The 18,686-nt window shown below is 39.1% G+C and overlaps 1 protein-coding gene across 3 annotated transcripts in view; it reads left to right on the top strand.

The window, feature by feature from the left end:
- The window catches only part of LOC109554666 (solute carrier family 22 member 10-like), a 36,565-nt gene extending 18,348 nt beyond the window's left edge, over positions 1-18,217 (top strand). The window contains exons 2-10 of one of the 3 annotated variants that reach the window (XM_019955335.2): positions 1,216-1,319; positions 7,153-7,307; positions 7,409-7,577; positions 9,270-9,393; positions 9,962-10,077; positions 12,136-12,350; positions 14,560-14,668; positions 15,128-15,331; positions 16,763-18,217. In XM_019955335.2, coding sequence (XP_019810894.2) covers positions 1,216-1,319; positions 7,153-7,307; positions 7,409-7,577; positions 9,270-9,393; positions 9,962-10,077; positions 12,136-12,350; positions 14,560-14,668; positions 15,128-15,331; positions 16,763-16,823 — 1,257 coding nt within the window. In that variant the 3' untranslated portion in view covers positions 16,824-18,217. The remainder of the gene's footprint in view (positions 1-1,215; positions 1,320-7,152; positions 7,308-7,408; positions 7,578-9,269; positions 9,394-9,961; positions 10,078-12,135; positions 12,351-14,559; positions 14,669-15,127; positions 15,332-16,762) is intronic. The other 2 variants (XM_070783413.1, XM_070783414.1) reach the window with 2 other exon arrangements.
- Positions 18,218-18,686: the final 469 nt, after the last annotated feature.

The following is an 18,686-nucleotide window of genomic DNA, read 5'->3' as shown; positions in this document are numbered from 1 at the left end:
AGAAAAACATCTATTTCTGTTTTACTGACTATGCCAAAGCCTTTGTCTATCTGGATCACAATAAACTGTGGAAAATTCTGAAAGAGATGGGAATACCAGACCACCTGACATAGTTAGAACTGAACATGGAACAACAGACTGGTTCCAAATAGGAAAAGGAGTACATCAGGGCTGTATATTATCACCCTGCTTTTTTAACTTATATGCAGAGTACATCATGAGAAATGCTGGACTAGAAGAAGCACAAGCTGGAATCAAGATTGCCGGGAGAAATATCAATAACCTCAGATAGCAGATGACACCACCCTTATGGCAGAAAGTGAAGAGGAACTAAAAAGCCTCTTGATGAAAGTGAAAGAGGAGAGTGAAAAAGTTGGCTTAAGGCTCAACATTCAGAAAACAAAGATCATGGCATCCGGTCCCACCACTTCATGGGAAATAGATGAGGAAACAGTGGAAACAGTTTCAGACTTTATTTTTGGGGGCTCCAAATCACTGCAGGTGGTGACTGCAGCCATGAAATTTAAAGATGCTTACTCCTTGAAAGAAAAGTTATGACCAACCTAGATAGCCTATTCAAAAGCAGAGACATTACTTTGCCACCAAAGGTCCGTCTAGTCAAGGCAATGGTTTTTCCAGTGGTCATGTATGGATGTGAGAGTTGGACTGTGAAAAAAGCTGAGCACTGAAGAATTGATGCTTTTGAACTGTGGTGTTGGAGAAGACTCTTGAGAGTCCCTTGGACTTCAAGGAGATCCAACCAGTCCATTCTAAAGGAGATCAGTCCTGGGTGTTCATTGGAAGGACTGATGCTAAAGCTGAAACTCCAATTCTTTGGCCACCTCATGGGAAGAGTTGACTCATTGGAAAAGACTCTGATGCTGGGAGGGATTGGGGGCAGGAGGAGAAGGGGATGACAGAAGATGAGACAGCTGGATGGCATCACTAACTCGATGGACATGAGTTTGGGTGAACTCTGGGAGTTGGTGATGGACAGGGAGGCCTGGCGTGCTGCAATTCATGGGGTCGCAAAGAGTCGGACATGACTGATCGACTGAAATGAACTGAACTGAAACTGTGACTAGAATGACATGGAGAAGTAAAGGTTGTAAAGGAAACCAGAGAGTAGTTCATTAAAGGACTACTAGATTGAGCAAATATTTAAGGATGTAACATACTGTGAAGCTCCTCTGTGCTGATTTCTTTCTCTTCCAGTGGGACCTCGTATGTGATCAACAGTCACAGAAACCGTTGATTCAATCCCTAGTCATGGTTGGAACACTGGTGGGGGGCCTCATCTATGGCCATCTCTCAGACAGGTGAGTATCTCCACATCACTGCTGCCCCTCCTCTGTGGTGTGTTCACAGTTTATGATTACTTGTTTCATAAGGAAATGTTTCTTTAGTTCAAGGATATAATTTATGCTGTTGTGAGTTGCCTTGGTTTCCAGGGAGCTATGGATGGAAATTCAGAATTAGACTCATTGTGATGAATGCGATTTGTTGCCACAGGTCTCTCTGTTTTAACACAGAAATAACCTTTCCATAAGATTAAGGGCAGGGGGCATTTCGGAACAATTTTTAGAGGCAAGTTACCATAAAATTAGAGAGACCTCATAAAGATGAGAAGGAGTTACCATTGAGAAAAGAGAAGGTGTTTTCAAGATGGGTGGTTCAGCCTGTTTGAAGAAACAGAGTTGTAGCCCTTTGCCATGAAGTCTCTGTGTCCCTCACAGATCACTGAGCTAAATGTTTGCAGGTTCCTACCTTGGTCCTCATGTCATGGTCTTGTGTGTGTGTGGGGGGGTGGGGGGAGGCGGAGGGGGGTGTTCAGTCACTCAGGGTGTCCGACTTATTACAGCCCTATGGACTGTATCCCTCCAGGCTCCTCTATCCACAGGATTTTCCAGGCAAGAATACTGGACTTGGTTGCCATTTGCTCCTCCAGGAGATCTTCCCAACCCAGTGATCAACCATGTCTCCTGCATTCCTGCATTGGCAGGCAGATTCTTTACCATGGAGCCACCTAGGAAGCCCATATCATGGTTACCCTACAGTAATTAGTGCTCTATGAAACTTCTGTGTTTCTGGGATGGTACTGAAGTTGGAGTAGAAATTATTGTGTCTATAATCTGGTTGTGTGATTATGTTAAAAAAAAAAAAAAGAAAGAAAAAGCCTACTTACAGGTAATATTTGCCACCATACAAGGCAATTAACTAATCCATAGACCTCATGTGTCACAATATGTGGTGTGAGAAGTTTGGGTTATCCTGTACCTGACAGTGGTCATTCTTAAAGTACATTCTTAAAGCAATAGGACAAACATGACAGCTACACATTTAAGTGTCCTAAAGGGGAAATGGGAGGCTTAGAATAAGTATCCCTTGTCATTCGTAAACCTAATATTATTTAATCTTATAGCTGAAAATTGAGGACTCTGACTGTATCACCTCAGTGTAATTAGTCAAAAGATTTCTGCATCAGAGTGCTCATTTGGACCAGCCTACTGACTGAGCCTTTTATGACTATTCATAATAAAATGCTGATTGAGAGTTTAGATGGACATAGAGTCATAAGTGTCTAGGTTTGTGTGTCTGTGTGAGTTATGATAGGAGCTGAGAGTGGAAAATTAGGTGAAGAGATAACATTGTAGCTAAGCTAAGGATTTTAAACTGACATAGGTAAAAAGTTTATGAGCACTGGCATCAAAAGCACAAATAGGAAAGGGAGACTATGTCAAAACAAGTCTGCTGCATAGCAAAAGAAATGATTGACAAAATAAAAAGGAAATATGTAGAATGAGAGAAAAATATTTGAAAGCCATGTATCAGATAAAGAGTTATACCCAAAATGTACAGGGAATTACTACAACCATTTGAAAAAAACATAAATAATCTGTTGCTAAAATTGGGCAAAGGAGCTCAGTAGATAGTTCTTCAAAAAAAGACAAAGAAATAGTCAACAGGTATATGAAGAGATACTTAACATCACTGATCATCAGTTCAGTTCAGTCACTCAGTCGTGTCCAACTTTTTGTGACCTGGTGGACTGCAGCACACCAGGCTTCCCTGTCCATCACCAACTCCCGAAGCTTGCTCAAACTGATGTCCATCGAGTCAGTGATGTCATCCAACCATCTCATCCTCTGTCGTCCCCTTCTCCTGCCTTCAATCTTTCCCAGCATCAGTCTTTTACAATGAATCAGTTCTTCACAGCAGGTGGCCTTCCAATGAATATTCAAGACTGATTGCCTTTAGGATCGACTGGTTTGATCTCCTTGCAGTCCAAGGGACTCTCAAGAGTCTCCTCCAACACCACAGTTTAAAAGCATCAATTCTTCAGCACTCAGCTTTCTTTATAGTCCAACTCTCACGTCCATACACGACTACTGGAAGAACCATAGCTTTCACTAAATGGGAATTTGTTGGCAAAGTAATGTCTCTGCTTTTTAATATGCTGTCTAGGTTGGTCATAGCTTTTCTTCCAAGGGGCAAGTGTCTTTTAATTTCATGGCTACAGTCACCATCTGCAGTGATTTTGGAGCCCCCAAAAATAAAGTCTGTCACTGTTTTTATTTTTTCCCCATCTACTTGCCATGAAGCAATGGGACTGGATGCCATGGTCTTAGTTTTTTAAATGTTGAGTTTTAAGCCAGCTTTTTCACTCTCCACTTTCACTTTAATCAAGAAGCTCTTTAGTTCATCTTTGCTTTCTACCGTAAGGGTGGTGTCACCTGCGTATCTGAGGTTATTGATATTTCTCCTGGCAATCTTGATTCCAGCTTGTGCTTCTTCCAGCCTGGCATTTCGCATGATGTACTCTGCATATAAGTTAAATAACCAGGGTGACAATATACAGCCTTGACGTACTCTTTTCCCAATTTGGAATCAGTCCGTTGTTCCATGTTTGGTTCTAACTGTTGCTTCTTGACCTGCATACAGATTTCTCAAGAGGCAGGTAAGGTGGTCTGGTATGCCCATCTCTTTAAGAATTTTCCACAGTTTCTAGTGATCCACACATGTCAAAGGGTTTGACATAATCAATAAAGCAGAAATAAATGTTTTTCTGGAACTCTCTTGCTTTTTCTATGATCCAATGGATGTTGGCAATTTGATCTCTGTTCTTCTTCCTCTGCTAAATCCAGCTTGAACATCTGGAAGTTCACGGTTCATGTACTGTTGAAACCTAGCTTGGAGAATTTTGAGCATTACTTTGCTAGAAAAACCAAAACAACAATGAGATAGAGCCTCACACCATTTGGATGGACATTGTATCCAAAACACTGCTGTCAATCCCGGAGTCAAAGAGCTTTTTCCTCATGCTTTCTCCCAGGAGTTTACTGTTTCCGGGTAATGTTTAAGTCATTCAGTTCAGTTCAGTTCAGTCGCTCAGTTGTGTCCGACTCTTTGTGACCCCATGAATTGCAGCACTCCAGGCCTTCCTGTCCATCACCAACTCTCAGAGTTCACTCAGACTCACGTCCATCGAGTCAGTGATGCCATCCAGCCATCTCATCCTCTGTCATCCCCTTCTCCTCCTGCCCCCAATCCCTCCCAGCATCAGAATCTTTTCCAATGAGTCAACTCCTCTCATGAGGTGGCCAAAGTACTGGAGTTTAAGTCATTAATCCATCTTAAATGAATTTTTGAATGGTATGAATAGGGATCAAAGTTCATCCTTCTGCATGTGATTACCCAGTTTCTCAGCATCATTATTGAAAAGAATATTACTGGCTCCTTTATCAAATGTGATATCTGAAGAATTAATTTCTGGAATCATGATAAGAGCATTATTATATGTGTCCATCTTTATGCCAGTACCATAATCTTTTTATTACTGTAGCTTTATGGTATACTTTGAAATCAAAAGTGTAATGCTTCTAAGCTTGTATCTTCGTTGTCATAATTGCTTTGGCTATTTGGGAACATGTATGATTTCACATAAATTTTAGAATAGCTTTTGCTATTTCTGTGAAAAATGCCACTGGAATTTTTTTCATTGCAATCTTTTGGCAAGCATGGGAAGTAAATACCACTTGTATCAGCAGTTTACAATGTCTAATAAGTTAATTAGCCCGGGACATTTAAATTAGTAAGCTGCAGAGTCCAAACTCAAACCCCAAGACTTTTTATTTAGTAAACTTTATTTCTTAGAGTAGTTTTATGTTCATAGCAAAATTGAACAGAAAGTACAGAGATTTCTCATATACCCTTGATGCTGATAGTGGGGAAGATTACCATTGGAATTTTGATAGAGATCGCATTGAATCTATAGATGGCTTTGGATAATATAGCCATTTAAACAATACTAATTCTTCCAATCCATGTACATGGGTTATCTTTCCATTTATTTGTGTCTTCTCCAAGTTCTTTCATCAAAGTCTTGCTGTAGTGTCTATGTATTTCATCTCCTTCATGAAACTGATACTTATTTTATAATTTTGATGCTATAGTAAATGGAATTGCTACCTTTTAAATTTCTCAGACATTGCATTCTTGGTGTATATAAATGCATTTAACTTCATATGTTGATTTTTGTATCTTGCAGTTTACTGAATTTGTAGATTGGTTCTAGCAAGTTGTTTGGTTGAATCTTTAGGATTTTCTATTAATATATATAAGTTCATATTATCTGTATCAAGGAAAATAAAATTCTTCCTTTCCAGTATGGTTTCATTTTTCTTCTTTATCTTGCCTGATATCCCTAACTAGCACTTCCAGAATTGTATTGATAGAACTGGTGTGAGTGGGCACTTTTTCTTCCCTGAACTTAAAGGAAAATCTTTCAAACTGTCTCTGCTGAGTATGATGTTCTCTGAAGGATTGTCTATATCACATTTATTGTGTTGAGTTATATTCCTTCTATACCACCGAATTGAGTATTTTTTATCATGAAAGGGTATTGTATTATGTCAAAAGGCTTTTCAATGTTTTGAGATCCTCATTTGGTATGCCCAAACTATCCCTTCCTTCCTGACAACTATAAGTTTGTTCTTTAAGTCTGTGAGTCTGTTTCTGATTTGTAAATAAGTTCATTTCTATCATTTCTTTTTAGATTCTGCATATAAGGAATGCCATATGACATCTTTCCTCCTCTGACATTTTATTCAGTATTTCATTCTGTTTTATGGCTGAATTATATTCCATTGTAGATATGTACCCCATCTTCTTTATCCATTCATTCATCAATGAACAATTCGATTGCTTTCATGCTCTGGCTATTGTAAATAGAGTTGCAATGAACATTGGGATGCATGTATTTTAAGGCCCTCTTTTCTTGATGCCCAATAGAACAGAGAATTCACTTTTCCTTATTTGTTTTTCACCTTCTTTTTCCTTCATTCTCCATCTTAGGTAATTCTTTCATCTGAGATATTTATATAACAGCCTCTGGCTGAATTATGGTGCTCTTACATTCTGTTCTAGAAAAGTATATTGCTTTAGGCCAATAAAATCAGATTCAACAAAGAGTGACTGTTACCTAACCCTTCAACAACTTTCATGCATTATTCCACTGATCTTTTGCATCCGTTTAGCCTTGCCTGTGTGGTCCTTGAGACCCAAGTACACTTTTAGCTCTCTTATGTTTCAGACACTTAAGAGACTATACACCAGGTTAAACACAGGCTAATACATGACTGCTTACAAAAGTGTTACAATTTCCAACACCATGGTTTCTTCTGTGAGGTTATTTTTATTTTTGGCCATGCCACATGGCTTGCAGGATTTTAGCTCCTGGATCAGGAACAGAACTCATGCCTTCAGCAGTGAAAGCATGGAGTCCTAACCACTGGAACACCAGGGAAGAAAGTCAAAAAGAGAAAAACAAATATCATAAATTAACACATATATGGAATCTAGAAAAATGGTAGAGATGAACCTATTTGCAAAGAAGAAATAAAGACACAGATGCACAGTTTCTTTTATATGGTGTCAGAGGCATCTGGTGGTTATATGATGAAGTTTTTGTATTATTAGCATATAGTCAAAGATTGTTGCTTTTTGGAGATTTGCATTGTTGATTTAGCTCTTGTTTACTCAAGCTTTCAGGTACATGATTCTCTTGTTAAAGTTATAGAGTATGTTTTTGCTTTCTTAATTTGTTACCATAAATTATCATTACTCACATCACCTAAGCTGACTGTGTTGTAGGTTTGGGCGAAAGCTGATTCTCAAGTGGTGTTTACTCCAACTTGCCATCTCTGGGACCTGTACATCCTTCGCTCCCAACATCTTCATTTACTGCTTACTACGCTTCTTGTCGGGCTGTTCCATTGCAGTCATAATAACAAACAACTGTTTTCTAAGTAAGTCAACAATTCTGATCTAATCCATCTTCTTAGCCTTGAATTTGAGCTTGAAATTTCACACTTATTTGACATGATAACACTGTTTTAATATCTTTCAGTTATAGAGTGGACAAGATCCCAGTCGAAAGGCATGGTATTAACATTGATATACTGTGCCCTTAGTATTGGACAGATGATGCTGGGAGGACTGGCTTTTGTCTTTCAAGAATGGCGCACCCTGCAGCTGGTGTTGTCTGTACCTTTCTTTGTCTTCTTTCTCTCCTCAAGGTATGAAGTGTTCTCTCTCTCTCTTAAGGAAATCTGGGATAAAATGCACATTGAATTTGGATATATTGATTTTCTTATTCCCCGGCACATTCTTATTGTTTGGACCTGAAATCCATGTCTCTCACCTGTTCATTCTGGGCAATTTGAGTTTTGAGAAACATAACATGGAGTAACAATAATCTTTCTGCCTGTGAGTTCTGGGTATTTTCTGCCATCTGGTTCCTAAGTCTTTCCCAATATAAAGGTCATAGAGCTATTCCAATATTATTTTCCTTAATATAAAATACAGACTCAATTTTTTCTATAAAAAAAGATATACTTTTAATTCTATTTGGCTTTGGAATGAATCAGGTCACAGAAAAGCTTTCAGTGATTTGCTCTGTTGCAGATGGAATTGGATGAAAAAGATGCAGAAAATTTATTCAAAGAGCTGTTTCACAAACTAGCAACAAGATTTTCCACTAGTTAAATTTGCATGCAAATTAGATGATTTACATTATGAATTCAGCACTCCTTCTTCCCTTAAATAACTTTAATAAATAATTATTAATGGATAACTTCATTCCCACACTAAAACCAATCTAGGAAAAATCAGATTTAGGAGAAGACAAGGAGATGACTGCAGGTTTTATAGAACGAGATGAGTTCAGAGAGAGAGGACAGTATAATCCATGTCAGACTCATCTGTTAAGTCATTCTATATTTGTAACAACACTACAAGGAAGCCAGCACTACTGTACCCATGTTATTAGTGAGAAAACTGAGGCAGATGTAAAGAAGAAATTTGTTATTAATTGGTATTAGTAACTGGATAATTAGTTGTCAACATAACTAGTAGTAGCAGGAGTAATTGTAGTCATTGTTAGGCTTTAAGCTGACATTATGGGGGCTTCTTTTTTAAAGAAATAGATACTGTAAATATATATCATGTGCAAAAAGCTGTTTGTCCCATGCCACGGTGAAAGGAAATTATCATGTGAGGGACTCTCAAGATTAAGTTTGTCAAGCTTCTTGTAAATTCTCCTAGTGAGTAAGCAGAGAGGCAATTTGACTCCAAAGTCTGTGTTCCTTACTAGTAGTACAACTTCCAAGTGCACTGTCATGGAGTGGTTAGTCTCATAGTCTCCTAGTATTTGTATAATAGATCTGGATTTTCTCATATTCCCTGGTGGCTCAGACAGTAAAGAATCTGCCTACAATGCAGACTGGGTTCAGTCCCTGGATCAGGAAGATCACCTGGAGAAGGGAATAGCAACCCACTCCAGTATTCTTGCCTGGAGAATTCCGTGGATCCTGGCGAGCTACAGTCAGTGGGGTCACAAAGAGTGGTACACGACGGAGCAGCTAACACTAACTAACTCATCCAACAAGTGAAGTGTTATATTTTAGATGGATAGCAAAACACAGCTCTTATCAATTGACACGTGACAAATAATCAATGGCCTCCCAGGTGGTGCTAGTGGTAAAGATTCTGCCTGCCAATGCAGAAGACAACGCAAGAGATGTGGGTTCGATCCCTGGGATAGGAAGATCCCCTAGAGAAGGAAATGGCAATCCACTCCAGTTTTCTTTTCAGGAAAATCCCATAAACAGAGGAGCCTGGCAGGCTACAGTCTTTGGGGTCTCAAGGAGTCAGACAGGACTGAGCGGCTGAGCACAACTGACTGCACTTGTGTGCTCATTTTTCATCAGGTGGCTGGTGGAATCTTCTCGATGGCTGATTATCACCAGTAAACCAGATAAGGGCTTAAAGGAACTTAAAATAGTTGCACACAGAAATGGAATGAAGAATGCTGAAGAAATCCTGAACTTGGAGGTGAGTGGGAAAGGGAAGGGAATATGGTTACTTGGTTGAAGGGAAATCATAAACTGACCTGCCTTCTCCTTCTTGAGATAGACAAGCTGCTTTTCTAACAAGGACAGCTAGTTGAGAATGAAAATTCCCTAATCTTTCATGGGAATCTAATATAAAAGAAGCTTTGAGCACTGTGCAGCTACTTCTTTCTTTTTTAAACTTTATTTTGTCTTGGACTATTGCTGATTAACAATGTTGTGACAGATTAGGTGAACACTGATGGGGATTCAGGGATACATATAGGAGTATCCTTTAGCTCACTTCCTCTGAATCTAAAACTTTTCTACTCTTGAGTCACCCTACCTCCATCTATGGCCTCTTCTTCAAAATAGCACTTTAGCATTTAATTTCCTGAAGTCTCCCTTAACTCCCTACAACTTCCTTCATTTCATGTTCACATGTGATTGTGTATACAATACGATATACTAGAAAGAAAGAGAACACATATGTCTTGTCCTCTTGTGTGCCAGCGCACATCACAATTCCTGGCACTATGTTAGCAAATGCTACATGTTTGTTGTTGTTGAAGGGTTTGAGAGCGACCATGCAGGAGGAGCTGGAGACAGCACAGACTAAAACAACTATGTTTGACTTGTTCCGCACACCCAACCTGCGAAAAAGGATCTATCTCCTGTCCTTTGTGAGGTAGGCTACACATAGTGCATGTGAGAAGAAACATGAATCTGTTTATTTCAAATGTTATAACAGTATAGTGAGAGAAAGGGCATACTTGCATTTTTTAAATTAATTTATTTATTTTAATTGGAGGCTAATTACTTTACAATATTGTAGTGGTTTTTGCCATACATTGACATGAATCAGCCATGGGTGTACATGTGTCCCCCATCCTGAACCCCCCTCCCACATCCCTCCCCAACCCATCCCTCAGGGTCACGCAGTGCACCGGCCCTGAGCGCACTGTCTCATGCATTGAACCTGGACTGGTGACCTATTTCACATATGGCAATATACATATTTGCATTTAAAAGATGAAGGAAATAGGCCAAGTAAGACTCATGTGGAACTGATTTTACAATGACAGTTCAGTCATCTCACACTGTCAGTCTCTTCATTGGAGATTGAGGTTGAGAACTTCCCTCACAGTACAGATTTTGGCACTTGATTTTCTTCATTTATTCTTTGAATTTTAATTGAAGCAAATCTGGCACACTGTAATGTGAAAAGATCACAAATAAATACAGATCAATGAATATTTCAATGTCTAATAATGCACCCAACATACAAATCAAGATAGAAGAGTCCAAATTTCCCAGGAGTTCTGCTCATGTAACCCATATAACCACCACCACCTCCACCACGACCCCACTCTCATCTCCTCCTCACTGCCCTGAACTGTGCACTGTTCCGATCTCCATCACTACAGATGAGTGGTGCCTGATCTTAACCTTCACATAATAAATGACAGAAGCATTCTGTGACAGGTCTCCTTTCTTCAGGCTCATTCATGAAGATTCACCCACTCTGTTGCTTGTACCTGTAAACCTGGTAAACTGTTCTCCCCAGTGTTCTAGTTTCTATTACATGAATACACTGCAATGTCTGTATATACTTCAAACTTGGTGGACTTTATTTGTTTCCTTTTTGGATACAGTTTGTGTGCTAGAACAAGATTTGCTTCTGTAGCAAATCTTGTTCATTATTTCTTGACGAGATGTAACTACTAACTTTGATAGAGTCAGGAGGAGAAACTTTAATTTTTGAAGACTTACACATACATCAGCCACTGGAAAATACATACCCACTGCCAATCTTAAGAAGTAACTACTAAGCTGAACAATTTACTTCTTTCCAGACATATCTTAGTAGATGTCTGCATTTAAATGCATTGTGCTGTTTCAACATTTCTTTACTCACTAGGAAATACAGATTTATGTTCTGGAATCCTACACAATCAGAATGGAAGAAAAAAGTATAGATAATGATCAAGAAAGACCTTGCTTAAAATTGCTGTGATCTGTGGTATTTCTTGTTGTAAGTTCTAAGTGTAGCTCTCTCTGGTTGTAGTAGATCTTTAAAGTGGGCTCATGTCTAGATGCTTTCTGTGTAAGATGTAGATCCCCTGTGGCAATATTTCACTACATTTCTGATGGTACAGTTGGTGCACATTTGCTTTCTGAATTCTTCCATTTTCCCTTGGTGCTAAGAAATCAGATACAAAGTTTAAATTCCCCAGAATTCTGTTAGACCCCAGGACACTGCTCCCAGGTCAAGGAGATGCTGGTAGTCTCTTTGCAACTTCAATCATAGTTGAGAAAAAGGGAATTCTTCCCAGTACTGGTGTTGGGGGACGAGAGGGAGGACTCACAGAATTCATACACACATACGTACATTTATGCAGACAACACACAAAAAGAAATCCTTCTCCAATTTATAAGTTTTAATCATTCTGTATTCAATTTCTCTAAACCATTCACTTTGGTGGACTGGGCCAGATTATGTATTCCTGTCATTGTCAACTCTATGCTTAGGGACTCAGAAAAAAAATGACAAGAGGGAGTGTCACTTTCATATACAGACACATAATCTTTTATTGTATCTTTATCACCTTAAAATGAAGTATTACAGAAAACAGACTGGGCCTTTATTCTTTAACCTTGACCATTGGCTGCCTGGGTCAACATAATCATCAATGACAGCAATGGGCTCTAATCTATGGCTTGGGTCTTCTTTTGTTCACTACAGATTTGCAGGCACAATACCCTTTTTTGGCATTATTGTCAATCTACAGCACTTTGGAAGCAATATTTTCCTGTTCCAGGTAATCTTTGGAGCTCTCACTATCTCAGTCCGATGTCTTGCACTTTACCCACTGAACAATGTGGGCCGTCGACCAACCCAGATGTTTTTCATGTTCCTGGTGGGACTTTCCATTTTGATCAACATGTTTGTGCCTCAAGGTGAGAGAAGGTTGGAATTTGGGGAAAGGAAGTGTCTTTTTCAAACCACCATGGATTGTGTTGGGTCATACTGTCTGGAGCCAGCAGTGAAGAATGGTCTCAATTAAAAAGAAAGAAAAAAAAGAAATGAACCACCCCCACACCTCAGGGCCTTTTAAGGTAGATCAGACAGCATTCTGTCTATGGAACGTATTTCTCCCAGTGCAGTGCCCTATCAGAGACCATGACCCCAAACCCTGAGACTGAAACTCTTGCCTTCAGAGACAGCCCACACTCTGTCTATGGAGCAGGTGGTCATTTAGTTGTTAAATCATGTCTGACTCTTGCAACCCCATGTTGTGGTCCATAAGGCTCCCCTGTCCTCTGTCCATGGAACTTTCCAGCAAGAATACTGGAGTGGGTTACCATTTCCTTCTCCAGGGGATTTTCCCGACCCAGGGATAGAACAAGGCTCTCCTGCATTGTAGGTGGATTCTTCACCAAGTGAGGCACCAGGGAAGCCCAATTAAAGGCTAAGCCCTACCCAAACCAATCAAAGAGTTTATGAGAAATTCTAATAAGATTTTAGAAAAAGAACCAGAGATCAGCAAGTGGCAGTTCAGACATCTATTTATCATCTTACATAGTGAAAGTTGTCTATAAACTGGTACCATTAGTCCTGACAGTTCCTCTAGGACAGGACTTATTCAGTCGCCATTCACACTTTTAATAACAAGGATGGAGGGGTGAGATCTTGCAATTATATCCCAGGTGAAAACAGAGTATGGTCACTCCCTCTGTTTTGGCTCAGTACCAGATATGATGGGGCTACCCTGGTAGTTCAGCTGGTAAAGAACCCACCTGCAATGCAGGAGACTCTGGTTTAATTCCTGGGTCAGGAAGATCCCCCAGAGGAGGACATGGCAACCCACTCCAGTATTCTTGCCTGGAAAATCCCAGGGACAGAGGAGCCCAGTGGACTACAGTCCATAGGGTTGCAAAGAGTTGGACACAACTGAAGGAACTGCGCGTGCATGCACTTGGTAGTTCTATTTTTAGTTCTTTACAGAACCTCCATACAGTTCTCTATAGTGGTTGTATCAATTTATATTCCCATCAACAGTGCAAGAGGATTTCCTTTTCTCCACACATCCTCCAGCATTTATTGCTTATAGATTTTTTTGTTGATGGCCATTATGACTGGTGTGAGGTGATATTCCATTGTAGTTTTGATTTGCATTTCTCTAATAATGAGCAATGTTGAGCATCTTTTCATGTGTTTGTTGGCCATCTCTATGTTTATGTCTTCTTTGGAGAAATATCTATTTAGGTCTTCCACTCGTTTTTTATTGTGTTGTTTGGGTTTCTTTTATATTGAGCTGCATGAGCTGTTTGTATATTTTGGAGATTAATCCCTTGTCAGTTGCTTCATTTGCAATTATTTTCTCAGATTCTGAAAGTTGTCTTTTCATCTTGTCTGTGGTTTCCTTTGCTGTGCAAAACTTTTAAGTTTAATTAGGTCCCATTTATTTGTTTTCATTTTTATTTTCATTACTCTATAAGGTGCAGCTAGGGGATCTTGCTGCCATTTATGTCAAAGAGTATTCTGCCTGTGTTTTCCTCTAAGAGTTTTATAGTGTCTGGCCTTACAGTTAGGACTTTTATCCATTTTGAGTTTATTTTTTTAATAGGGTTAAGAAATGTTTACATTCCATTCTTTTTCGTGTAGCTGTCCAGGTTTCCCAGCACCATATATTGAAGAGGTTGTCTTTTCTCCATTATATTTTCCTTCCTCCTTTGTCAAAGTTTAGGTAACCATAGTTCATGAGTTTATGTCTGTACTTTCTATCCTACCCAAAGCAATCTACAGATTCAATACAATTCCCATTAAATTGCCAATGGCATTTCCAAAGAACTAGAACAAAAAAATCTGTATGGAACCGCAAAGAACTCCCAATAGCCAAAGCAACCTGGAGTAAGAAAAATGGAGCTCAAGGAATCAGGATCCCTGAATTAAGACTACACTACAAAGCTATGGTAAACAACACAGTATGGTACAGGCACAAAACAGAAATATAAATCACTGGAACAGGATAGAAAGCCCAGAGGTAAATCTACAATATATTTAAGAAATACAAACAGCCTATAGAGTTTTTTTACTGACTAAATTTTGTGGATGTTGATTCCTTCAGCCCAGATTTTTTAATCTCACTGATCTTCTCATCTCCAGATATGCAGACCCTGCGTGTGATTTTGGCAAGTGTGGGAATTGGCTGTGCTGCTGCCTCTCACACCTGTTTTTCTGTTCACCAAAGTGAACTCCTCCCCACGATTGTCAGGTATGAGTTTATGAATACTCTGCCAGGGCCCAGAAGAGAACTTTCCCAGCTAATTGGTGCTTATTCAAGAGAATAAACATAATAAGATCTGTTATTATAAAGCAATTATCAGTATTTGTAATAGTGCTTTAAAAATAATTATAACCAAAATTACTGCAAATGCTGACTTTGTGCCATGTACCATGCTAAGCAGTACTTCAATGCATCCTCTCTTAACTTTTTAGAAGATTTGTCAGACTAGTCACAATATGTAACACTCTGTTTAAAGAGTAATTCATATTGACCTTGACAAAGACATCTAGCAAATCACAGAGCAAATGACAAAAGCAAGATGTTTTCATCAAGCTCATGATTTAATACTTGTGGGGTTTTCTGGTTCAAAATAAAGTCAAAATAATAGATCATGAATTAAAGTCCAGAATTTAACTGGATTATTATATATTGTCATTTACCCTTCAGAGCAAAAGCTGCAGGATTAGATTTGTTGGCTAACAGGTGTGGGGCAGCACTGGCTCCCCTGCTGATGACCCTAGTGGTGTATCTACCCACTCTGCCCTGGATCATCTATGGAGTGTGTCCCATCATTGCTGTTCCTGTTCTCCTTCTCCTACCTGAAACTAGAAATCTGCCTCTGCCTGACACCATCCAGGATGTGGAAAATAAGTGAGTAAATCTTCTAACCATCCCCTGGGAGGGACTGTGTGCTTTGGATCTGTGGGTGAGAAAGGCAACACACCACGTGGGTCCCTCAGATCACTGGGGAGGCTGAACCTTGCCAGGATACTCCCATCTCGGGCCATTGCCTTCATGAGTGGTGAGGTCATTTCTATTCACTGTGAGTTTCAATCTAGACTGCAGAGATCCCTTCTGCCCTGTTCTCTTTGGTAGTTTTAGTGCTGAAGAGAAGATATTAGCTCTACTAATATCTTAGGGCACATCTTACCTGCCCTCATGAGAGACATACATTTCCGATCATATTTCATGGTCTTCAGATCCATAAAAATTAAAGTTTCTCTTTAAAAAGATACTAGAGAGATAAATATTATATTGGTGCCTATAAGACTAGGCAATTTTGCTGCCATAAATAATGGAAATATTGAGGATAAGGAAAATAAGAAACTGGTAAAAAATATTTGTAAATAAGAAAAATGTTCGGTCACTCAGTCATGTCCAACTCTTTGCAACCCCATGGACTGTAGCCCACCAGACTCCTCTGTCAATGGAATTTTTCACATAGGAATACTGTGATAGGTTGCCATTTCCTACTCCAGGAGATCTTTCTGACCCAGGGAATGAACTCCAAATTCTTGTGTCTTCTGCATTGGCAGGTAGATTCTTTACCACTGCCCCACCTAGGAAGACCATTACTGACCCACAGCTTCCATAATGAAGTGACTCAAACTGAGCTCCTTAAATAACAGAAATTTATTGTCTCACGATTATATAGGCTGGAAGTCTGAGCTGTAGTTGTTGGCAGGGCCATGTCCCCACTATAGGCTCTAGGGAAGGGTCTGTTCCAGGTCTCTCTTACATTTCAATAGTTTCTTTGCCTGTGGCAGCATAACTCCAATTTTCACATGGCATCTCCCTGCACACTTCTGTGTCCTGATGTTCCCTTTGTGTAAAGACACCAGTCTAATTGGATTAGGGGCCCATCCTAGCCCAATATGACCTCATCTTAATTCATTTTATCTGCAACTTCCCTGTTTCCGAATATGGCAATCTTACATTTGAGGTATTAAGAGTTATAACTTGAACACATGAATTTTAGGAGAGACATGATTCAACCCGTAACAAACGGGGAACTCCCTTAGGATTTTCAGTTCACCTCTTTCAGCCTTTCTTCCATCACTGGCCAGACCTCTAAAGAGACCAAATGATAGTAGCAACTTTCTAGGATCTCCACAGTCAGCAGAGCCTATTCCAGCATGAGTGTCAATCCCATAGATTTTATTGAATTAAAAAAGATGATGGAGAGGATCAATTTGTACTTATGTATGGAGGGCACACAAACCTATTTTCACATTTTCTTTTTTAAAGGTTGTTTTTCATTTACTTATTGGTTGGTTGACTGGTTGTTTCTTGTTTTCCCAGGAAAAAATTTTCAAGGAAAGTAAATGAAAAAGATTTCTACATAAAAGTGACAAAGTTTTAAGGAGTTATTGGTGAAGAAAAGAAAAATACAAAGAACAAATATGAATTTTCCTTTTTATTCACAAACTAGCAAGAAAATATACTGGAAAATGTATCTCACTTACAATCATTATATTAATTTGCACTTTATCATATACTTTGTTGGAACATGTAATTTCATGAACAGTTCGATTTGGTGGGAAGTAGTTTAAAAGTTTTGAATTTATCAATAAACTATTAATAGACAGGATGATTCAGATTCAGAAACAAAGAAACACCATGGAATTAGGATCTGACTGGTTGATACATGGAACAGCATATGGTGAACTTTAAAAAAATTTACAAAAATCAGAGCACTATATCATATGTAAATGGCCATTGAAAGAAATCCGGAAACAGATACCCAATATGTATATGCTTAACATAATACATTTGACATCATAAATCTCCTTCAAAAGAAAGCTTGTGTAATCCTTGAATATCTTGTGTGTGTGAGCTCAGTCGTGCCTGACTCTTTGCGATCCCATGGACTGTAGCCCACCAGGCTCCTCTGTCCATGGACTTTTCCAGGCGAGAATACTGGAGCAGGTTGCCATTTCTTTCTCCAGGGACCTTCCTGACCCAGGGATCGAACCCACATCTCTTACATCTCCTGTATTCGCAGGTTGGTTCTTTACCACTAGTGCCACCTGGGAAGCAATCTTTGAAAATACAATCATTGAAATGATAATAGTGACTTTTTTAATGGCGGGATTTAAATGACTATTACTTTCTCTTTGGATTTTCTCTTTTCATATTTTCAACAATTAGCATATATAATTTTAGTATTTTAAGACATCAAAATTGAAGTATAAGCAACTTCAAATGTGTATGCATTTAATAAAATCACTACAAGTTAAAAACTATACTCCCAATCTCTCAATTTACCCCTCCCCTTCTTTACCCCAGTAACCATAAGACTGGTTTCTACGTCTGCGACTCAATTTCTGTTTTGTAAATAGGTTCATATACACACTGTGTTGTGCTGTACTTAGTTGCTCAGTTGTGTCCAGCTAGATGACCCCATGGACTGTAGCCACCCAGGCTCCTCTGTCCATGGAGATTCTGCATGTAGGAATGCTGGAGTGGGTGGTCTATCCCTTCTCCAAGGGATCTTCCCAGTCCAGGAATTGAACCGGGGTCTCTTGCATTGCAGGAGAATTCTTTACCAGCTGAACTACCAGGGAAGCCCCATATATATACTACAAAATATAAAACAGGTAACTAATAAGGACTTACTCTATACCACAGGGAACTCTACTCAATAATCTGTAATGATCTAGAAGGGTAAAGAATCTTAAAAAGATTGGATATATCTGTATGTATAACTAATTCGCTCTGCTGTGAAGCAGAAAATAATACAACACTATAAATCAACTATGAAGTGAAGTGAAGTCGCTCAGTCGTGTCTGACTCTTTGCGACCCCATGGACTGTAGCCTACTGGGCTCCTCATCCAAGGGATTTTCCAAGCAAGAATACTGGAGTGGGTTGCCATTTCCTTCTCCAAGGGAACTTTCCGACCCAGGGATCGAACCCATGTCTCCCACATTGTAGGCAGACGCTTTACCGTCTGAGCCAAAAGGGAAGGCTGTATCAACAATACTCCAATATAAAAATTTTTAAATAACAAAATATATGATTCAATGGGAAAAAACTGTATTTCAAGTGTGATGGCTAATCCATATAGGAAAAGTTAATAGCAATTTAAGACACAACAAATCTGAAAAATAATATTTCATTTTAAAAAGAACAGACTCAAAAGTAATAATAATTCTCATTGTGGTTGGGGGTACACTGCAATAGGCATTCATATACAAGACAACGTGGTATAGTTTAAAAAAGCC

This window comes from Bos indicus, chromosome 29, assembly GCF_029378745.1.
Source record: "Bos indicus isolate NIAB-ARS_2022 breed Sahiwal x Tharparkar chromosome 29, NIAB-ARS_B.indTharparkar_mat_pri_1.0, whole genome shotgun sequence".
NCBI classification, from domain to species: domain Eukaryota; kingdom Metazoa; phylum Chordata; class Mammalia; order Artiodactyla; family Bovidae; genus Bos; species Bos indicus.
This window is presented reverse-complemented; position numbering and strand designations above follow the sequence as displayed.